Source organism: Eurosta solidaginis, chromosome 4 (assembly GCF_040869045.1).
Source record: "Eurosta solidaginis isolate ZX-2024a chromosome 4, ASM4086904v1, whole genome shotgun sequence".
In the NCBI taxonomy this organism is placed as follows: Eukaryota; Metazoa; Arthropoda; class Insecta; order Diptera; family Tephritidae; genus Eurosta; species Eurosta solidaginis.
The window spans coordinates 194379235-194404297 of NC_090322.1; the positions used below are offsets into that span (position 1 = coordinate 194379235).

At 33.8% G+C, this 25063-nt stretch overlaps 1 protein-coding gene across 9 annotated transcripts in view; it reads right to left on the bottom strand.

Moving 5' to 3' along the window:
• Positions 1-301: 301 nt before the first annotated feature.
• The window catches only part of Kap3 (kinesin associated protein 3), a 154334-nt gene continuing 129572 nt past the window's right edge, over positions 302-25063 (bottom strand). For 7 of the 9 annotated variants that reach the window (XM_067784465.1, XM_067784460.1, XM_067784468.1 and 4 more), the window contains 2 exons: positions 23314-23570; positions 13023-13221 (listed from right to left, as the gene is read on the bottom strand). In XM_067784465.1, coding sequence (XP_067640566.1) covers positions 13038-13221; positions 23314-23570 — 441 coding nt within the window. In that variant the 3' untranslated portion in view covers positions 13023-13037. Of the gene's footprint in view, positions 9036-13022; positions 13222-20780; positions 20899-23313; positions 23571-25063 lie in introns of those variants that run through there. The other 2 variants (XM_067784461.1, XM_067784463.1) reach the window with 2 other exon arrangements.

A 25063-nucleotide genomic window follows, 5' to 3' on the forward strand; every position in this document is an offset into this window, starting at 1 on the left:
TTAATCACATAATCTTTTTTCATACAATTACTGTTTCGATCACGGAATACGTAGATCGAGCTCAACGTTGTTTCATCTTCAGTAAAGTGTTTATAACTGAAGATGGCACAATGTTCTTCTCGAAACCAAATTTGACAAGTGATGACGGCAAAGAGTTAAAATTTAATAACCTAATAAAAACTAGTTTCTTATTGTTCATAAATTAAGTGAAACTTTGTATCAGACCCATATATAAAAATCAAACATAACAAACAAAAAATTATAAAAAAAAATGCATAAAAACTAATAATGAAAACAATAGTTAGCGTCATGTCGTTATATATTTCGTTTGCTTTAAAAATAAGTTAACCTTAAGATAATTATGTATGTATTGCAAATTATTACAACTAATTCGTAAAAAATAAAAAACTTAAATACATATCACAATCAAAAATATTCAATACACACATTTCAAAAGCTTTTAAATAACATTTTGTTGTTTTCTTTATGGCTAAAAATTCCACTGTGGATAATGGCTTAAGCAGATACAATACGTTACTTATTTGGCAGACAAGTAGAAGCCTGACAGCAGAGTTGGCGGTGTTTATTTCAATGGTAAAAGCCAGATAGGCGACGTATCAGTCATTGCGTCCTTCATACTATGCCAATTTTTTACTTTTGACATACGTCAGCCACGCTGTATATCTTGCAGCTTATTGGTGTTTAAAGTTTAGAAATCTTATTAGTGACTAACTATTATTATTTCGATAACACAATCTACAATTTTATGCCTAAATAAAAGTATGTATTTACGTCAGTCGTTATGTGTCTCACTTTACAATACGAACGCGCTGTCAGCAAAGAGGATAAAGGGCCAATTAAACTACCTTAACCCCAACGCCATAGTCATAACCATATTTTGATTGATCCATATCAAATTGGCATCAGTTATTGGTGCCTTAACCTAAAAATCGTTAAAATTTCATAAAAATGAAGAAAACGCAAAAAATTACAAACACATACCACAAAAAATAAGTCTCCAGTACAAGTATTTTTCGGTTATGGATATGGCGAAAAACCAAAATCCAATTGGTTGGCTATGATATGGTTATGACTTTACCGTTATGGTATGGCACCATTAATCGATTACATTGATTTCCATAAGGTTGGTTCGATCAGCTGTTTTATCTGGTTATAGATAAGTCACCATTAATTGGCCCTTAAATTATAATAACAGCCACCAGTTTGCTACGAGGCGAGTAACGCGCTGGGAATAAAAAAATTAGGGAGTTTTTTGAATTGTCTCCCATTTATCCATGTGGTGTAGACACCTTATGCAACTGTGATTTATGGAAACAGAATTAATTAATTAATTAAACACAGTCGGAAAAATGAACACAAATACCCCACGAAAATGTATAGAAGACATTTTATGCATATATCGCCCAAAACAAAAAAAAAAAAAAACAGAGACTACCTCATAGAAAACATCGATCAAATCGCTACGAGTAGCAAGACTGACGTCTCTTATTATAATTTATCCTCTTTGCTGTCAGTAGAAAATGGCGTATTTAGCGACGTTGACGGATTGTACCTGCTGAGCTCATAAAACAAGTCTGATGTCTTCAACATAGCCGTCAAAGTAATAAACAGAACCAACCAGCTCATTTTTAAAGTGGCTGTCGTGGTCTCACCCAGTATCTCTTTTTTCAACCGATGAAGATAGCCGACCGTATGCATCACCATATTGAACATCCTGTCAAAACGCTGCCAAAACGACAAAAAGTAGCCATCTTGAACATCCTGTCAGACAATGACGGATAAGATATCACACTTGTTTTGTTCACAATGAAAAATTTACAGTTAGCAATTACAGCTAAACATAGTTTAAACATAAAACATTTTATAACTTAATAGTTAAAACAATAAAGGACTAGCTTCGGTGAATTGCGATAAACGTTTCGTTTTGTGTTCTTCGAATATTGAATATTTAATTCGTATTCGTTATTCAGTTTTTGTTTACTTTGAGCGGGCTTTTTTGGACTTGCATAAGTTGTTTGTTTGGCTCTTAATTTTTAAATTCCTTAACCATAATAAATAAATACATACATGCGCGAACACAAATTTAATGGGTATTTTAATTTATTTAAAAATAAATAAAGCTAGACATGTATACATGCATACGAGTAAATACATACATTTGCATACAGTGGTGGCGAAGTAAGAGAGGTCGCCAGATATATAACCAAAGGGAGCTTTTAGCGAACACGATTTTTATTGACAGATGTCAAACATGTTTCCGTCAGTTGACTTATGGAAATTTTGTTTTATTTTTCACACTTCACTATAATATTAAGAGGAAAAGTTGTATTCATAACCAGCACTTTAAAATGTCGGGGAACTGCCAGACAGCCGAATACGCACGTTGAGTGAATGTAGCGAAAAAATTTATGCTCAGTAATTTGACTATATTCCCAACCGTTGAGTGGATACAAAATACTCAACTATGCGATTAGAAAATTATCACTCAACGACTGATCAACGGTTGTGTTTGCTAAAAGCGACCATATTTGTTTGTAATTTGTTTACTTGTGTAATTTTTTAGCAACTTATAACCTCTAAATCCAATGGCACACTTTTCCAACGCAAACTTTGTATTTCATTTCCGAAAATTATGTCAGATTAGTACTGAAAAATGGCAAACAAATCTTACAAAATACAACAAACGCAAATGCGATATCGAAGCGAAAACTGTGTCCAAGCTTAGGGCATATCTTTTGCGAATAACTTTCGTACCGGTTTGCGAACAATTCGGAACTTCTGCGAAGCGCTTTAAGACCGATTTGTAATACTATTATTTGAATCGTTTCGGAACTATTTTGCGAATTATATGGGCATTGTTTCATTTTTATTTTAGAGAACACTGGGACCTAGTTTACGTATAACAGGATTATCATCACCCTTAGAGATGTCGATTTTTTTTCTAGTCCAGAACCATCTTTAGTGTGTCAATTCTAAATGGAAGCACGTAATAAACGAGAAACGTGAAAATTTGACAGCTAATAATCTTGTTCCTAGGGATGGAGCATATGTGGACGGCTAGATTAACTATTCCCAACAAGCACTGAAAACAAAAATCTCAAATGTTTGAGAAAAACATTGATTCTCAGTTTGATATTCAACATTATTTATCATTTGAAACAAAATATTTTGTCGACTTTTTCTCAAACGTCGATCTTCAACTTCAGAATAATTTGAGACATACTTGAAAATTTTTGTCTCTCAAATGTTTAAGAAAACATTAATTCTCAGTTTGATATTCAGCATTATTAATCATTTGAAACACACTTGAAAATTTTTGTCTCTCAAATGTTTAAGAAAACATTAATTCTCAGTTTGATATTCAGCATTATTAATCATTTGAAACTAAATATTCTCTCAATTTTTTCTCAAACGTTGTTCTCCAACTTGAGAATGGTTTGAGGTATACTTGCATTTCGTTCCATTCTGCTTGAAAACCATCGATATCATGGAATATTTTCGTTAATAATTATGTGAATACTTTTTGCGCCAATTTTAAAGTACATAATAAGTGTTCATGAAACCAAAAAAAAAAAATAAAACATAGTACAATATGCTTATTTTACATCAATGCTATCGATAGTGTCGTTGATAATTCGTCGATCTCTAATTTGCATGCTTGAGCTGGAAATGTAAACAAGCTATTTCATTGAGTGAAGTTGGACATAAAGTGAACAAATAAGGAAGTATTTATACATTTTAATAATATTAAGTGATATTGTACTACATTATGCATAAATCTAAACGAGTTAAAAGTGAAGTGAGGCAATTGATAAATTTGCTTACCGAAAGTGGCACAACATGATTCCAATTCGTTCCGCTTTATTCTCGTTTGAGAAAAAGTTGAGAATCCAAAAATTTTCAATTTGTAAATAAAGAAAAATTTCATATTAAAAATGTGCCTTTTAGCTTGAGAGTGCTATCAACGGTTATTTGAAATGCATTTGAAAACTAACGTTTGAAATGTGAGAAATGGAATGATTCTCAAATATATCTCAAACTGAGAATTGAGAAAAATGTTTATTGGGTTGTAGCTTTGTTGTTAATTAGTGTATGTGTAGGTCCTACGAATGAGTTCGAAACCTTTCGAATGTCTTGAAATGACTTGTTGTTGTTGTATTAACAGTGCTTGAATTGCTTCTAATGAAATCTAAAGTGTAGCTCAAATGCTTGAAATGACTTAAGGACTATTTGCGAGATAAGTTTGTGATCAAATCGGTCTATATAGAAATTATTTCTAAATCTTTTTGTAATCAGAAATATTTTTAGGAAGGCAACTGTTACGAAATTAGCTCCATACAATTTGTGATCGTTTCGGTAATATTTTGTGTGTTCATACGACGATTACTTAAAAATATGTCATCGGGATTCGTTTTTAAAACTGTTCTTACTTTTCTGGATATTTTTACGTACTCGGTTGGGAAACTTATTGGGTTTATATTTCCCTATATAATTCCGTAATAAGTTTTGTATATTTTCAGATCTGCTTTCTGCATCTTCTCTGTATCAGTTTGCAATAGTTACGGCGTCACCTTGGAGTTTTTTAGTACAATGAAGCCTTTCTGAAAGGCCTTTCTAAATCGCCTCAGACTCTTATCTCACATTAACCGCAACTTTTTTCCAGATCGTTGAAAAGTTTTTAAGATATATTCCTATTCACTTGTTCATCGTTCATATATTAATTAAAAATTTTGCGATTATTATTTCTTGCCACCACTGTTTATGCCTACACAATACAAACAATTAATAGTGTGCGTGCGAAAAACGTTGATTATAAAGCATTCCAGCTTGCTTTCTTTTAATTTCAAGTTAAATTTAAACATCGAAAATAAGCTACTACTTTATATTTAGGTATACATAAGTAAGATAGATGTTAGATTATGTTGTATGTATTTTGTTTCAATAAAATTAAATTTTCCATAAAATATTTTTGTTCTAATTAAAATTATTAAATATGTGTTCATACTATTCCTTTTTTTCTTCATTTAAAATTTCTTTACATTTGTTTGTTTTTTGGGATGAAAATAAAAAGTTGTTATGTATCGAAGTGCCATACGAAAAGTAACAATTTCAAATTTTTTTACAAAGCAATCTTACATAAAAATTTTTGAAAGTGGCACTCTTTGTATGGCACGTCTATATGTAGTAAATGCATTAGAATAGAAACAAATACTCGTATAGTAAGTAGAGTTTGTTCTTTTTTATTTCTAATTGTTTCTCAATGGCTTTATAGATAAGAATGACGTTTGTAGGTTGCGACGTGAATTTCGTATTTGAATTGCCGTAAATCCAACAAACACTTCATTGAATCAAAATATATCAGTTAAATTGCAGCCATGTCTCAAGCCTTTGCTCTCTGAAGGAGATTGCAGCCGGTAGTTTCAGAAAAGCGGAGGTGGTCTCCTAGCAGGGTATTACTTCTCATTTAACGCTATTGTCCAAGACGAACAACGAAGCTTAAACTTGCTTAAAATTTGGTACGCGGATATCTTATTACCAGTGTCACGCTGTTGGAAAATTTTTTTCCGGAAAGTGGACGAAGGACCGATATATTCGTAAAAATCTTATTAGTTGTTGTTGGAAGATGAGAAGTTAAATACTGAGGGCACGGCAGAGGCCGGGAGAGTTGAGGAGAAAAAGTGAGGGAAGTGAGATAGAGAAGCAGAAATCCATATATCGCCCTTTTTATTGTAAAAAAACTACTTTAATATTTTAATTTCTTGGCAAAACGTAAACAAAGTTTTATTTTTTCATACACGTTTAGGCAATAAACAATGTCTCTTATTCTTTTATGGCCTAATTCATTACAAAAACTAAATTCAAAGACTACTGGGTCATCTTTGCCATAAGGAGTATTCTATATATGCGAACACAATCTCTCTAGACGACTGTTCTGGGGTATCTCAAAATCTCAGAAAATTGATGAGGCAATAGCAGAGGAGGTCGGAGAGAATAGAGGTGATAAACAAGCAGAAGAGTGAGCAAGTTGAAATCATTTTTAACTTCTGACGGGTCTGCTGGTGGTACGGAAAGCTATTCGTTCTATATCCCTGCAAAAATCGCGAGTACTCCATGCATGCATGTATGGAGTACTCGCTATGGACCAAGCGAGTGCTTCAAAATTAACCACAATTCATACAAAAAATTTGGTCCAATTAACATTGCGATGTCCTAGGACCGGACCATATACTCCAGCTCCGCATTACATCAGAGTAATCCATGGAGTACCCACAGTCCAATAATCATCGTGTAGTGATTACAATCGTTAAAAACGAACAATGATCGGCTTACAACATGTTCGTGTAGAAACATGAGTTGGTCCATCGCTGCATTACAGTGGAGTAGAATGGTAAGTACTCCAGTAGACCACATGGTCCAACGATTTTTGAAGGGATGCTTTGGTACTTTCATCACCATCATCTAAAAAACTTTGTACAAATTGCTATTGGTCCACAATAGGACAAACCTTTTTGCTATTTATTTTGGAGTTTTCTTAAGGCAATTCGTCGGTGTGATCAATATCTTTGAAATTGCTATGCTCTTTGGCACTACGAGAAAAAGAGACATTGATTTGTCCTAAAGACAGCAACTGTGCTTTATAGAAAACAGTAAGCTCTCCAAAAATATCAATTGTTTGTTCACTAGGATTATGATATCCTGAAAGATGTAGCCCCTCTTTTCATAGCGTGTATGTGCGTGCATGAGCTCCGAAGACAATAAGAGCGTCTAATATGCCGTGTCAAGAAATGAAATCAATTAAAATAAAATAAATGGAAATCTTTGATTGTAACATTACTGAAAAGTTTTTCTGGTTTCTTAGGCATGTTTTCCAATATAGGTCTTGTTCTCAGATTAGCAAAGTAATAAAATTCCAAGATGAGAACATTTACTGTAAAAGCACTTCCTGGGCAACATTATGGGGTTGAGGGATTCAAGGGCTTGATAAGCGCAATTAACAGCTTCCGCAACCCAATTGTCAACCTCACCTACGTCAGGCGAATCCTGTTACAAATATGAATGTATCACAAACATATTTAGGAGGCGAGGCTTTGTTATTATATTATAAAACGTATTACAATATTTTAGTTTTTAATTCAGATTTTTATATTTTCAAAAATTTTCATTCTATTCGCGTTTTTCATCTTGGAATTAAACATAAGATGAAAGAGTGAGTAAATCATTTTTCCATAGAGAAATTAATACATGGTCTACACCTTTTCCAGTTTAAGTTCAGAAAATTACAACTCAAATTCAGAAAATTACAATTCAAGTTCAGAATTTCCAATTTAAATTCAGAAATTTACAATTCAAGTTCAGAATTTCCAAGTCAAGTTCAGAAAATTATAATTCAAATTCAGAAATTCCAATTTAATTTCAGAAATTTACAATTCATATTCAGAGTTTCAATTCAAGTTCAGAAATACCAATTTAAGTTCAGAAAATTACAATTCAAGTTCAGAAAGTTTATCAGGAATTTTTTCTTTCATGCAATCGAAATAAAAGTATGTAAGATGGTAAATGTTAGCACTAATAATATGATACAATGATGTGAAGGCCTACTATCTGTAAAAGAAGCATTGGACTTCTTAACTCATTTAAATCACGATGACGAAATCAACGGAATCGACAATACCGCAAGTAACATATATGTATGTATGTACTGTGTGCACAGATCAAGTCTTCCTCCACCTGCCTCACGCAATTCTGTGGAAGTCTCCCCCTTCCGCTGCTTCCAAACTGCGGTGTAGGTACACTGAAGTACTTTCATGGCCGGAGCGTCCTCTTACACTTGTTGCAAAGAGTTATCCTCTGTTTGATTACTTAGCTCGGGATGTACACGCCTTGGAGAAAACTTGGGGTACAGTATATCCAAGCCACCATTGTCAACGAAGCATCAACACTTCCGCAAATTACATATAAGTATTACATTACGTAGTATGAACTGGAATAACTTTTGAAAAATAGCACCCTACCTATAATTTTCTGAATTTGAATTGTAATTTTCTGAACTTGAATTGTAATTTTCTGAACTTGAATTGTAATTTTCTGAATTCGAAATGAAAATTCTGAACTTGAAATGTAATTTTCTGAATTCAAATTGGAAATTCTTAGAATTATAATTTTCGGAACTTGAATTACAATTTTCTGAACTTAAGTTGTAAAAACTTAAACTGGAAAAGGTGTAGAAAATATATCAGTTGTCAGAAGTCTAGAGTTTGTCAACGTATAAAGGCCCCAGTGAATAAAATTTCAATCCCCAGCAAAAGATTTGAGCACATTCAATTAGATGTTGTAGTTCTTCATGCAATTAGGGGGTGGGGAGGGCGGTCATATTAAATCGCTTCCGACATGGCCAGGCTAGTACCTAAATGGTGCTTGTTACCGGAACGTACCGGATCTACGGAGTGTCTTTATCGCTAAAACAGCAACAGTAATGTTGCTGTGACAAGCACTTGTGACTTTTGTTAAAATTTTTTTCTTAAAAGTTTGTTGGATTGATGTCAATTGGCTCAAAATAAAAATAGTCTAAAATATTGGTTATAATATCTTTTTGGTACAATCAAGGCAAATCCATACCAGGTGGTGTCAAAGCGAGTTCAACCAATTCGCCGTGCAGAAGAATGTCAAGTCGAAAGAAAATTTTAATTGATTTCGATTAACTGACATATTAAAGTACAAGGCGCTGTATGGAAACTATTCAAAAAGAAGCAAGGATAATAGTACCAGGTACTGAATTCGCCTTGGGTACAATAGAATGCTGAGGGGATAGTTCTATTTGCATTGGTATTAAGTTTGCTTGCTGGCGAATACATACAAATACAGCTTAGGCCATTAACAACTCCTCGTGTAAACCTTCCACGTCCAATGATTTGTTCGATTTAAACATATAATTGCTGTCACCTTGACTGGATGCTTGTGATTTTGAACTGGATGTCATATTAAATAGATCATCGAGGTCCTCACTGCGCCGATAGCTAAGGAAACAAAAAAAATTGATAAGTAAATTGGTTTTTATGGAATGTGGGCAAAACTAGTAAGTGTTATCAGAAATAGCGTTTTTTAAGTTTAGCAAAATTTGTATTAACAGTTAGCGAACTTTGGAACCTTGTTTGCTTTTTGATGATGACTGTACTAAGTAGGTATGTGAATATGTAAAAATGCATGTTTAATTTGCTTATGAAAGTTGTACACCCAATGCATACAATTCACTATGTTTTAAGTTATGTAGCTGTGGATGTACATATATCTGGTAAGACCTACCATATCTATTACAAGAAGTTATGCATCCTAGCCATAGAAGTCATGATCTAGTAGGTTCAAAGTGGTCACTTCAAATCGTTCTCGAAATGATGGGTCTAGGGCCTAAAGATTCGGTGGATCAAATCTTCTGAGACAAAACTAAGTGATCAGCTTTTAAGAGCTACAGTTTTCTGTCCGAACTATTTCCGAAAGGAGCAATTGAAGTAGAAACATGAGATATCGAGTCTCATACTACGCTTACTTTTGCCACTCACTGAGCCACTTAAAATATACCAAATAGTTTGTTGTTGTAGTTTGACGGGGTTGATAAGCGTAATACAAAGCTTAATAGCTTCAGAGCTGCCGCAACCCAATTGTCAACCTCACCTACGCGAATCCTGCTACAAATATGAACGTAACATACACATATTTAGTTTCCTTGGCGGTAGTGTAACGTATTCGGAAGAGTAGGTACTAAAAACATAGTCAAATTTAATTTCAGGTGAACTTTCTTTGCAATACATAACGGAATGACTTCTGGAAAAGTGGTCTTAAGAATGGAGCTTGGGAGATTTAAGCATACCTTATAACCTTTGATATAACCTACACTCCAAGAAACTTTAGGAATGGCTGAGGGTTGTCTGACTGAGGGCATGGGTTACGGTGAGAGAATTCCACAATAGATGCAATAGTAGAAGTGATAGACGAAGAAGAGAAATTCGAGATAGCGTGCGCCTAGGCAAGACCGAAAGTTTTACTGGTCGCGATGGATGACATGCTCGAGGTACTAGAACGCTCTTTCAAGATACCGCAATATCTGCTAGATATCTTGAATGACTACGTGAGAGATTGGTATGTAACTTGGAAACCAATCCACGGCAGTGCCATCAATAACATATCAGGCGGAAGTGAAAGATGGGATACGCCCAGCAGATATGTGTGAAACATACTTCTTGTGCAGGGGTATGGCAAAAATTCCGAGTGTAAGTCCCGTCCTTACAGTATATGGGAAAAATTGGAAGAAAAGCTCGGCCTGAATCTCTGCGGAGGTATATCGCGACTCGTATTCTCTAGCCCAAGCGTCCGCGGATATATCCTCACAAAATGGAGGCGCCGGAGACATCTTGGGGTGTGTTTGTATAATTTAGCTAATAAACTAAAAATGGGAAATAGGTAAGAGAAAATGGCGTGGCACATTTGCGATATTTAATTACTTGAGAATTAATGTCAGAGGGGCGACAGCGTCTAGCAGGTCTGTACATCATGCAATCATGCGAAGGCAATCGAACACGACTTCTCTATACATGCTCGGCATTCGAGTAAGGGGCCTTTTCTCGCGGAGCTTCAAATATGTTAAGCATTGGAAACTCGAAATTTCATTCAAGCAGCGCAAGCAATCGATGGACCTGCAGGGATCACAGCGATAGTTTTGAAGTGAGCGGTATAGGTGCTATTGTTTTGAGTTTTAGAAATGTGAAAAAACACGCAAGTATACAAGCTTTATTAAGTTAAGACAAGTTCACCATAAGTAAAAACCGAGTTGAATGCCGCCACATAGTGAGTGAACCGAAATACATAATTAAGACACGTTCAAATCTTAAACAAAAATTATCCTGATATAATACAATTTCGAATGTGCTTAATATATACGATAAAAAATATTTTCTTCAAATATGAAAAATTCGGCGGTTCTGTTCAAAATGTTGCGGAGTGGGGGAAATTCTCCGACTCTAGATCATACGCGCGTGTTTCTTTTTTAAACGGATAATGAGGTCCCCACCCTGCCAATCCTAAAAATGGCTACACCACCTGCAAAGCGTGGAGGTTTTTATTTATGCCTAAAGGGGCCCATCACGTGTTAAATGAACTCGTGCTGGAGTGCCTAGTGATTGATTTTCGGAAAAATCATATTTATGGGATTTACAAAAAGTCATAACATCTCACAATAGTATAATGTTAAAAACTTATTACGGTCATAAAATTTAAGACCCCATTTTTCAGTAGTTGATTAAGCTCAGCTTACACTAAGTTTGCTTAAACTCTAGTCAAAACTCCAGTTGAACTTTAGAGCACCGTTTTAGCTTTGATGTCGTGTTTTTTCAGCCGAAAGCAAAGTAAAAAGGATAAATTATAGTAACTGTGTATAAATAAATTATTTGTTTAACTCAGCATCGCTATGATTACCTTCGTCAGATGACATATTATTTATTTTAGAAAAGTTAAAATAGTGTAAGTTTTGATAACAAACCATTCAAAACAAACAAGACCGCAATCAGCTGATTGGCGAAGTAGACTTTTAACTCTGTCACATCGTCTGCTTAAGTTCAGTTTAATTGCCAAGCTGAGTTGATTTTGTACTGGCTTAAGGCCCGGCTTTTCAGTACAAATTCAACTCAGTTTGTCAGTTAAACTACGCTTAAACTTATTCTGCAGTTTTTCAGTCTACTTTGACTGAAGTTTCAGTTGAGCTTAAGCGGCCGATCTGGCAGGGTTAAAGTTTAGTTAACTTATCAGTTATTTGCGTTGGTTCGAAATGGCGTCCAATATACCCAAAAAGCATTTGGGCTTGAGTACCTTTAGACCTCATGTTGATAACTAGGCATACTTCCAAAATCTCAAGAGTTCTTTCGAAACAGTGGACCAATTCGAGAATCATAGCGTACTCAGCAAGAGAGGGAATTTTTTATAAAGCAATAAATGCTATAGTTGATTAAGTCCATTCTCTAACTGGACTCAAATGTAACATATCATACTACAGTATTTTAACGAAAATAAAATAAAATATGTATATTTTATTTTTAATTAATTACGCTTCATTACTGCTATCAACCACGTGTTTATTTCTCACAATAAACAGCTGCTGGTTTTGGTGGTACCACCTTGGAGATTTTTTTCAACTCCACCTCAACTCGATATTCAATGCAGGATTTCAACTAGACAAATGTGTTGGATATTCATTTGAGAACCGCACATTTCCTAAAATCTCTAAAATATGGGATAATATTTTGATAATGATAATAAGATTGGAGATCAACCCGATAACTCTAAATTTTACAAAATTTCTCAAAGGTTGGATAGTGATTGGAGAATGAAGATATAACTCAAGAACTATCTGGTTTAAGAATAATTAAATAAGATGGTGGATATCATTTCCGGAACTAGATATATATTTCGCTGGAGAGATATTTTTCCCATGTTGGTTGGGTGAACAAAATCCAGCTGTGGCCGTATCTACAAATTATCTATATAATAAAACACCAATGTTGCCATACAAAAAAGACTACCCCAAAGGCGGTCTTGAAACTGTGACTGAAAACTGCTCAGTAGTTTAAGTGGAGTTTACTAGACTAGAGCTTAAGCGAACTTAGTTAAAGCTTAGCTTAACCAATTACTGAAAAACTGGGCCTAAAATCATTTTCCTATTTAGAAGTGAACTGTAAGCATCAAGTGTAACAATGAAGTGATAAAATTTTGTGATTAAAAGTGATTTACTTGAAAAAATGTTTTAAGTGATGATTTGATTGTTGGGAATGAAAAGCACGGCTTCAATTCACAGTTGGGACATTCACAAAATAAGTGAAATATATATGATTGACAAAATCTTATTTTGTCATTATGTGAAATGAAAGAAGATAGAAGTAATAAAAAATTAAATACAAAATAAAGCCCAAAATTTCGAAAGTTTCACACACTCGTTCACAACATTTATGTAACACTTTGTGCTTTGATTGCGACGTTTAATGACATTTTTTGAAGGAAAAACATAGTGAACAGTAAATAAAATGAATAAAAACCTTCTTTGCCTTGTACTTCCCCGAAGCTTGTTTTTTATTAAGCGAAAACAAATTGTTTAAATGAAAATACATTGATGGCCATTGTTTATTTCGCATTGTACTTGTGCTAGTACGATTTCGTTTCCATCTGTAAATTCAGAACCAGCAAAATCTAAGAATTTAATATTCAAATACTCAGCAGTAAATAAAACAAAATTACCACTTAAGCAAATACACTTTCTTTTGACTTGAATGCTAAAAAGCTCTTAGTATACCTTTTTCTTCAAAATGTAAATGGCTTGTTTACGGTACATATTGATAAAAAAAATTTTTTGCGGAGAATGAGACGTTTTTTTTTTTTCAATTTATTGAAAGCGAACTTGCACTAATGTTGGAAGAAATGTGCTATAAAATTGTTTAGATATATGTAGGTATACCCAATGCGTTAACACAAAATGATAATACAAATCGGGATTGTCTACCAACCTGGAAAGGATCCACATACAATATAAAAAGACGCCCCAAAATTTGAAGCCATGTTGAGAGTAGGGCTGCAAACCGCCTCGAAAATCGAAGCGGTTCGGTTCAGTGGCTCGAACCGCTCAGGTAAACTTGAACCGGTTCGTTAACCGGTTCGCGGCTACCTCTCAACTGCCGAACTGGTTCGGTTCAAGTGGTTCAAATGCTTAATACTAAGTTTTGATAGTATACAAAATTTGAAATTCGTCACTTGGGTTACAAATACAGCTATTGAGATCAAATCCATGTATGTATTTATTTATAAAACTTATCAAAACGGTTTGTTGATTATTATAAAATCTAAGGAACGAAAATGGTGGAATGCATGACTATACCTATAGGGAGTATTTACAACGCATATATTCTGCACATAAGAAAGTAGTAGTTTTTTTAAGAGAAGAAAAACTATTCAATTAGCTGCTTTCAATATGCATATAAAACATACCTACTAAATTTTAGATGCGAGATTACTACACAAACTAAAAGATATTCATGAAAATGTAAATGTCTTCTTTGCTTTTCTTAGGCATTAAGCTTATAAATGTTGATATACGGTTATGTGAAAAATGACATGGTCTCCCTTTAAAACGGTATTGTTCCCAAATTATGTTTATTTATTAGTTTTAAATAATTCCAATTTAAAATATCGTTCTAGCTATAACACAAACTATATATGGGGTATTCCATCCCATTTCCCTTTAGAATTGGCTGAAAGTTTTTCTTCCTTTTCTAGCTTACGAAAGACGTTTTTCAGATTTTTTTCAAATTTTTTCATCCAACTCAAAAAAAGTTATGAATTTAAAAAAAAACACCGTTTTTGTTTTCAAAATGCTATAAATTTTTCAAAAATTGACCGTTTGGGATCTTTTTTTTTTTTAAATTTGTTTTTGAATGTACTTTTCGGAAAAAATACAAAAAAATTTTTAAAGTTTTTCGAGATTTTTCGAATTTCGACATTTTTTTTTAAATTCAATCAATCCTGCAATCATCCCCACTAATCCCGGAGTGGGCCGATTTTTTTTTATATTTTTTTTATTTATATAACAAAAAAATGTAAGAAAATGATTTTTAAGTATTCTTTTCTTTATATATTATGGTAATCTACGATTAAAATAAACAGGATTAATGACTGACACAGTAAACATGTAAGTTTTCTATCTATTTTCCAAAATTAATGTTTTGTTGCTGTCTGATTGCTTTCCGAATTTTTACTTCTGAAATTAATTTGACTTCTGAGGTTTTAATTTTGAATTTTGACTTCTGAAATTTGACTTCTGAATTTTGATTTCTGAATTTTTGTTTCTGAATTTTGACTTCTAAATTTTGACTTTCTGAAAAAAGGGTTCTGACTAATGTTTTCTGAAAAAATGTGTTTCTGAATTTTTGTTTTCTGAATTTATGGGGGGAACCAAATCTTCATAGCTTCTGATAGAATAAAAGGAAAAATATCATATTGGACTTACTTTAAAGGTATTTTACGTACATTTTAGAATCTGTATTAATATCTATAGTGTTTTTGAATTTTAGTAGAGATATCAGGCTTAAATTATGTGAAATTAGCCTAAAATGAATTTTTAACTACTATGTTATCATTTTTAACAATTCTCTTATGGAAATCTTTTTTCTTTACAGTTAAGATAAGTTCAGAACATTTCCAACAACTTTCATTCAGACAGTTTTTCTTTTTTCGAATTCGTATTTTCGAGTAATAAGCGAAAAACACAATTTTTATAATTTTAATGTAATTTATTTAAAAAAAATTTTTTTTTTACCATTTAAACATATTTTTCAAAATAAAAGTAATGTTGTGTTATTATTTTTTAAAATATTTTTTGCTCTCCATTCGTGGTTGTTTTTCACGACTTTCTGCTGTAACAACCATAACACCTTCACGTTTTTTACCTATAACACATTTGTAGATTACACGTTTGTGCTTTACTCCTGATGAAAAAAAATCCATCAATACAATTTGACCCGCTGTAATATATGTATATGGGGTATTCCATCCCTATTTTGTACCCGATCCCTTTAGAATTGGCTGAAAGTTTTTCTTCTTTTTCTAGCTTACGAAAGACGTTTTTCAAATTTTTTCATCCAACTCAAAAAAAGTTATGAATTTTTAAAAAAACACCGTTTTTGTTTTCAAAATGCTATAACTTTTTCAAAAATTTATTGTTTGGGATCATTTTTTTTTTAAATATGTTTTTAAATGTACTTTTCGGAAAAAATTCAAAAAAACTTTTTAAAGTTTTTTTTGTAATTTTTCAGTTTTTCGAGATTTTTCGCACTTTTTTTTTCTCATAAGAAACTTCAATCAATTCTGCAATCATCCCCTCTAATCCCGGAGTGGGCCGAGAATTTTTTTTTTATTTAATTGAAAAAAAACTAAAAACATTTTTTTTGTATTTTTTCCGAAAAGTACATTTAAAAACATATTAAAAAAAATGATCCCAAGCGGTCAATTTTTGAAAAAGTTATAGCATTTTGAAAAAACACCGTTTTCCAACTCAAAATAAGTTCTAAATATTTTGAAAAAACGGTGTTTTTTTCAAAATGCTATATCTTTTTCAAAAATTGACCGTTTGGGATAATTTTTTTTTTAAATATGTTTTTAAATGTGCTTTTCGAAAAAAATACAAAAAAAATTTTAAAGTTTTTTTTTCAATTAAATAAAAACAAAAAAAAAAATTCTCGGCCCACTCCGGGATTAGTGGGGTGATTGCAGAATTGATTGAAGTTTTTTATGAGCAAAAAAGGGCGAAATTTGAAAAATCTCGAAAAACTGAAAAATTACAAAAAAAAAAAACTTTAAAAATTTTTTTGAATTCCGAAAAGTACATTTAAAAACAAATTAAAAAAAAAAAGATCCCAAACGGTCAATTTTTGAAAAAGTTATAGCATTTTGAAAACAAAAACGGTGTTTTTTTAAAATTCATAACTTTTTTTGAGTTGGATGAAAAAATTTGAAAAACTTCTGAAAAACGTCTTTCGTAAGCTAGAAAAAGAAGAAAAACTTTCAGCCAATTCTAAAGGGGCCGGTTCAAAATTGGTCTAAATGGGATGGAATACCCCATATACATTTCAAAGCTTACACAAAGCTCCCAACAATTAATCAAATTTTCATCAGTTTTCCAGGCTTATTAAAAACTTTCTAAAAATTTCTAAGTGTGCAGTTTTGTAGCTCATCTAATTGTAGTGTAAAAATGTGCAAGTTTCAGGAGGGTCATCGCATTGTTTTCCATACACCGCGTGAACAAAATTTGTTTTATATGGAAGATATGGGCAACACCCTCGGGGAAAAAAGTTTTAAAAAATTAACGGTAATTCTCATCTACTTGAAACTTGCACACTATTACACTACAATTGAATGAGCTTCAAGACTGCACATTCAGAAAACTGTTAATTGATAAAATTTTTATCAATTTAACTTTAAAATTTTTATAATTATATATATGTATGTGGTTTGTGTTATAGTTCGGACTATGTTATAAATGAAAAAATGGTATAAATGAAAAATGAAAACGCTCAAAAATTGTTATGCACGGGGTTTAAACCCATTTTGTAAATTTGTTTATTTTTCACAAGCTTTTCACCACAGGCGCAAACAGTAGACGCTATTACTATCAAAAGTGAGAACTCACGGCGTTGTCATCGAGAAAAAATGTATGCAATTTTATATAAGAGTTATATTTTCAAGCAAAGTGGGTTATTAAATAAGTTAAGTGATTTTTGTTGAAACTTTATTTTGAACCGAACCGAACCATTTTTTGGGTGGTTTTTGGGAGTTAAGAAAAAAACATTGCTGAGCCTCTCAACACAAGCTTCAAATTTAGGTGCGAACTTTTTCAACTTTTTATGACACACAGTCTAATGTACGCGATGCAAAAATATGGGATATTCGTTATTAGAACTGACAAAATTATCCAATTTCAAACGCTATGAATATGAATATACTATGAATTATAAGCAACCTTTTAAAACTACCCTAGGAACGAAAGCAACACAAATGACGGCACTACGAAAGCTCTACCTCGCCTGCCAGTTCAATAACGCTTTGTCTAAGAATTCGGCTGAAGAACGCCTTTTGCCAGAATTTCTTTCAAATACGTCCCACTTTATGTCGAAATGTATTGAACTTTTGCTAAGATAGGGATATTTTGAACCAAATCCTGGGACAGGGCATTTTTGAATTGACAGCCCAGATAGGGCGATATTCCACCCTGCAGTCGAAATGTTTTACAACCTGCATACATGCATGAACAAATGAAAAAAAATTTACACCCACATACGCTTTCTTTAGGATCATTAAAACATGCTTTGGAAACTAATAAAAACCGTCACTGAGATCGCGGACCTCAGTTGTTCCATATGACAAACAGTGTTGCTTTATGCATTGAATTTCGGATTCAATCAGGGAAGGGGATTTCGGTCAAATATTATGAGGCCCAACGCGATGAATATTGGCGAATAATTAACAATCAAGGTTAGTGGTAGAAAATTTACCACTGAAGCATTTTAACTAAAATTCGGCAATTTAACCGCTGAATTCAATAAGTTGTCTCTAGTTACTATAAGAGACTTTTTCGGCTGAAAATGAATTTTGAGATGATTTGTCACTCAGCAAGCTCACATCTCACATCTGTCTCAAAAAAATAGTTACTAATTTGTGAGTTCATTTTGGGCAGATCACAAATATTAAATCTAGCAAACAAAAAAATTAAGAGTTAAAAAAAAGTGCGCTTTATGTAAGAGAAAAGGTGCGGAGGCTTACATTAGCATCAAATGCGTACTTAACATTCTCTGCAAGACTTGACCGCCAGGGCACCAATCCACAAACAGAAAAGACACTGACATAATTAATTAATTGAATAATAGGAATATCAAAAATACCAAGCAGTTTCTGGTAGAACTATCACTTTGGATTTAAAAAATTAGTCGAAGCTGCCATTTTTAACTCTAGTACAGTACTAAGATTATTATACCAATGTTCTCTATTTGTATGAAAACATTTATTTAAAGCAATTTTTAATTTATAAAATATATTATTATACATGGTTTAGCCATTATGTTCTTTCGGTTTTTTTTTTAATTAAGAGACGTCAGAAGCATGTATGGATTGCATTGTAAAGTAAATGTAGCATTAGGTTGCCAAAATACAGTGATATGGTTTTGGTGAGTTTTTTTTTTACTTTCGGTTACTGAATACCGAAATCATGGCAATTCACAAACATTGACCGCTTTCAGCAAACCAACTATTGATCAGTCGTAGAGTGATAACTTTCTGAACGCACCGTTGTGTTTTTTTTTAACCACTCAACGGTTGGAATTTTACGTCAGATTACTTAGCAGAATTTCTTTTTGACACGTAGCAAAATTGTATGTCCTTAACCCCATCAATAAGTATATCGATATGATCATGTTGACAATCCGGTTTGATATGGCCATGTCCGTCTGTATGTTTGAACGCAAACTAGTTCCTCAAATTTTAAGATATCTTGATGAAATTTTGTGAGCGGGTATATTTAGGTGTTCGATTAGACATTTGTCGGAAGCGGCCGTATCGGACCACATATGTCCCCCATACCACCAATTTTTCAGAAAATAGTTTTTTTTGTCATATGTTCCCCAATTTATGAGTTATAAGCTTCAAATTTCACTACATGCTTTTGTAAATTGCACGCATTGTTGTCTGAAAAAATCTTAGAGATCGGTAGTGTATATAGTATATATGTACACCACACAACCAATTGCTCAGATCAGCAGCTTTTCGTAATTGCTGCCCCATCCCATCTTAACAGCTAAAAGCTTCGAACTTCACCAAATAATTACATATACGACAACATATATCGGTCCTATATACACTCACATTCAACATATTGTTCAGATAAGAGATTCGTGGTCATAGTCATCTCATGCAGAGAACAAGAGACGTGAAACTTTGTGTGAGAATTGCCAATCTACTAATTATTTGAAATACTTACATATATCGAAAATGTCGCTTAGGTACATCTGTTCTCTAAATATTACATATATTATACAGCCGATTATTCATAAATATGGTGAAGTGTACAAGTGAAAAGGGCCTTGACTCGTACAAATTCACAGTAGTTATTCTCTATACCTTTCAAAAAGTATATTCATCCTAGTGTCTTGGGTTCATGTCCCTGGCAAAGCAAAATCAAACATTTAGAAAGAAGTTTTTCAAAGAGAAATTTTTTTTAAGCGATGTCTCCCCTCGACAATGGTTTGGCAAACAATCCTAGTGTATTTCTGCCACGAAAAGCTTCTCAGTGAAAATTCATCAGACCAGCATTTGCCGTTCGAAGTCGGCATAAACATTGTAGGTTCCGTTACGCCAATTTGTAGGAAAAACTAAAAAGGAGCACCGCGCAAATTAGAAAAGAAAATCGGCCTAAGTTTCGTTGGATATAAATCGGGTCAAGTATTTTTTTTTAGCTCAATCTCTCAGTTGATAATAATTGTTATTCGATCATAATTTTTTCTTAAGGAAAGTTCAAAAGCAGGAAACATTACTGTATAGCGAATAAGCATCTGGCATAAAAAGCGAGCATTTGCTCCGACTACATTTTCTGAGTATAAGCTTGGCTATTCGTTTCTTCGAAAGATTTTCGAACCTCTACGCGTTGGCGAGTGCAAAGAAAGATTTAATTATGAACTGTATCAGCATAGTCCAGCGAATTAAGACACACCGGCTACGCTGGCTAGGCCCTGTTATGTGAATGATAAATGATATCCCGGCTAAGAAAGTATTCTTATCGGAAACCGCCTACGGAAGCAGAAGAAGAGGGCGGCCAAACCTCCGTGGGAAGGATAAGATGGGAAGCGATTTAAATTCGCATGGCGTTACAAATGAAAGCATGAGGTTCATTGGTCTATTTAGAAATTCGTAAACAGTATATATGGAACATTTAAGGTATGCATTGGGTACAAAGCATTCGGTATAGTCCGAACTAAAAATATTTTCCTTCCTTATTGTTTTTTTTTTGCATGCTACTTGCTACTTGGTTTGTGCTTCATATGTCACGTTGTTAGGGTTTCAAATGCATTTCATTATCTAGCATACTTTAATATGTTTATACTTATAATAAAAGTTTTATAGTAAACCAAGTACTCACAACAGTTTTTTTTATCGGCAAAATAAATTTGTTGCCAAGAGCCTCAGTTATATAGAGAAACTAATAACTAAGTTTTTATGTTGACATGTTTTTTTAGTTTCATTACAATATTCTTTAATAAAAGGCCTTAAATATTTGTTGGTTTGTTTTCAATAGATCTCAGCTTTCACCTATCATAAAACAAGATTTAATGGATTTATGTACTTAGAAATAAAAATAAAATAAAGTATCTTTATATTAAAAAAATTATTTAAATGAAAAATGTTAGTTCCTTACTAATTGTAGGATTTCAAAAATTAATTATCAAAAAAATAGAATAAATGTCTACACATTTTAACTAATTATTCTTCACTCACCTAAAATATATATGACGACATTTTGGTCATGATACGATAAAACTGAAAAGTGAAATCAGTAGCACAACAACAAAAATTGGATGGCCCTCATAATCCGATTATTAATTTTAAAGCAATAGAGAGGGAACATTTTGGGTACTTTTTTCTACTTTAGTAGTAAAATGACAGACAACGCAAAAGTTAAAGGAAAAGGTAAGAAGAAGGAGAGTGAGACAGAGTAAAAGTAAGAATAGCGAGTTTTTTTTTACATGTATACGCATCTACATTTGCGGGTAAAAACGCTTATCATCACTTAAATAATGTTTAGGAGACCCATATAACGGCAGTGGTGCAATAACAAGCTACATAAAGGTTGTACCGCATAGCGGAGACGCGCACCTCTGTTGGCCATAGTGTATAACCTACAGCTGAATCGGTTGCGGCGAAAAGTGGAGATGCACCATTTGTAGAGATAGAGGTAGTGCAGAGGTAAAACATAGACACACATTTCAGTTGCATCTGAGTATAATGCGTATTGCAATTTAGGAGTACTAATTTTCTGCGCAACAATTTCAGAAGTGTAGATAAAGTTATGCACTTGGCAGTCCATATAAAGTTTAAGTGCATATGTATTGTAACGAATTTATGGAAATTCCGCTTATTCCAAATCTTCTGCTAACGTTCGAATCGCAAAACTGCTCAATAAATAACTTCAATAATGCGAAATGATCTTTATTAGACTACTTTGAAAGTACTTTATAATAACACTTATACTTCACAACCAACAGCGTGCTTAAAGGTTACATGAAGGTTGTACCGCATAGCGGAGACGCGCACCTCTGTTGGCCATAGTGTATAACCTACAGCTGAATCGGTTGCGGCGAAAAGTGGAGATGCACCATTTGTAGAGATAGAGGTAGTGCAGAGGTAAAACATAGACACACATTTCAGTTGCATCTGAGTATAATGCGTATTGCAATTTAGGAGTACTAATTTTCTGCGCAACAATTTCAGAAGTGTAGATAAAGTTATGCACTTGGCAGTCCATATAAAGTTTAAGTGCATATGTATTGTAACGAATTTATGGAAATTCCGCTTATTCCAAATCTTCTGCTAACGTTCGAATCGCAAAACTGCTCAATAAATAACTTCAATAATGCGAAATGATCTTTATTAGACTACTTTGAAAGTACTTTATAATAACACTTATACTTCACAACCAACAGCGTTCAAAACTGATTAGTCATGCCTCAAGCTTGCGCTGCTTTTATACACTCGGTTTCATCGTTCACCCATTTCTCCTAAGGTCTATAAATTTCGTGAACGTCATGCTTTGTTACCAGCCATATATATGTATATTTGTAGTTTGTAGCCATATGCGTGTGTATATGTTAGTACTACTTTGGCTGATGATGACATGCGTTTGTGAGTATCTCTCTGCTGCCTTGTATGTATGTGTGTATATGATGACTGATTTATTTACGTACATACAAGTGGCTGCTTAGTACCGGATTAGTGATGCTAGTATCGCTTAGTGATGCTAATATTCGTCACAGTATGTATGTAGATGTAAAAAAAAAACACAGCTAATAAGCGGGAGGATTTGAGGAAAGTAGGAATAAAAGTTCAACAAGAAGAGTGAGAATGACCGGAACATAGATTTTCCATGATTGCTTTTGCCAGACCTTAAGATACGAAGGAGAAAAGATCGATCCGAAGGTTCAAGGGGTTAAACAAATAGTTCCCGCGGAAGTTTTCTTGGTTCAATAGTTGCAAAATTCAGCTCCATAATAGTGATCGTTATTGCAATGTACCGAGCATCGTCTTTTTATAATCTATAGATGCTCTCTAAGAGGAAATTTTACGCATGATAAAATGCTTTAATACATGCGCGAACACCTGTTAGTTGGCAGTTGGGTCTCTTAGTACTGGAAAGAAACGAAAGGCAGCTCAATTCATAAGCTTCATAAAGAGTTTTCTCATTTTAATAACAACTTCATGAAGCCAGTATCAGCGATATCTCGGATGAAAACCAATAAAGTACCGGGAAATATCGGTTTTCCTAGCAATGTACTACTCAGCACAACATAGAACAGGAGTATTCAAGTTCCAATATCTGTCGTTGAGCTTCTTAAATAGTATGAAACAAAAATTTAATAAAAATAACTAGTTTACATTCAGTTTTCTTGTGAATATAAATAATTTTCCAACAATCATGAAATTTACTTAACAAGCTGTAAATTTTCTCACCTGCTCACTGGCCGACTATAGGTGGACAATGCAGGACTGGCTGGATTATTACTATTGTTGCTTTCATTATCTTCACTCCCCTTATTCGTATTCGTACTATTGTATAGATCGCAATTATCCAAATAATCGGTACGTAAATAGGTATCGAGTTCGTTCTCATCCTCATCATTGTCAGCATAGTCTTCTTCGTTGTCATGATCTTGCTGTGACTCGACCATGCAAAGCCATTGTGAATTATGATTGCGGAATTTTTCAAGCTACATAGGAAGAAAAATATGAAAATATTAATGCAATGTATACTAACATCTCAATAACAATGGAGAAAGTCTGTTTTGTTCAGATGAATGCGTTTCAAAAATCCAATCCTAAAGGAGTTAAGTCTACGGCACAGAGTAGAAATTCGCTTTTTCTGCACCCGCACTTGATCTCTGAGAACAACATTCCATCGAGTGCTGCAACAGAGTAGCAAGAGCATATTTCTCATTAAATCGGTGTTTCTTCTGAGGGTACTAACAGATTCTAGGGGGTCCGGAACAAAATGTCTTCATGGGCCATATCTTGGATTTCAACGTAATAGAATAAAGCCAAACACAATCTTTTCTCGATCGGAAAGCATGAAAATTACATTTCCGAACCACTGGCGACTCGATGAGATTTTTAGACAAGGTGTATCGGCTGCATGTGCCCGGTGAACACCACAAAGCAAAGCCTCTTTCGCTTCTCTTTAAGCTAAAATGCCCTATCAGCAGCAGTAAAGAGGGATTCAGGGGGTTGCTAAGCGCAATACAAAGCTGTATAGCTTCAGAGCTTCCGCAACCCAATTGTCAACCTGACCTGCGCTAGGGTAATCCTGTTACCAATATGAATGTATCACTGGATATCTGGGTACCATAAGTTATACTTTTCACCCCTCACGCATACCGAAAACTTCGGATTGAAAAATAGTATTGCAAAGACATCCGCTTATACTTCGCGATTTTGAATATGTTCATCATGTACCAATCCGAATAAAAGTTCTATAGTTTGCATTGCGCATAATATAAGCACACCGTATGCACACTTTCTGCGGAGCCTCAATTCACACAGTCTAAGGGCGCCTTGGAATCCGGTTTCTTAGTAGAAAACGGAAACGGTGATTTATATTTCGTTCCCCCACTTTGTAGGATACGATCTAATCGCCTCTGTAATCACAATAAAGATAGGGGTGCTGCAAAGTGTCGAAGATAATATGCAAGCCTCACGAACTTAAACTAACAATGTTACTCTTATTACTAAAATTATACGGCTTAATGATGAGCATTACACTGCCTTCTGACATCACATGCTGCTAAATTAGGCCTATTCTATGAGCTTGCATGAGGAAATGATCGACCACATAACATGCTGGTGTCCTAGAGCGCTTCTAGTACTTGCCAAGAGGACGGATGTTTTTATATCAAATGTTCTGGGTTTTGATACGGTTTTTCAGTCGTGTCGCTGAGAAAACTTTTGGCAATGAAATCATTCAGTCCATATGAGGTCCTCACGGGCCTAAATTAACGCCTTGAATATGTCGAGAGGAATCCGAGCTCTTTCGCTGTAACAGAAATACTTATTTCATAATCATTAAGGGCACCAGTTCTCTTCGAGGGTATAAATTAAACCCTACGACTTCCGTCCATCCCAACGCCTCTAACACCCCTCTCATTATGGTTCACCCCTGTTGAAACAGCAAGTTTCCTTGGATTCCCGTTAGAGGATATTCATGACA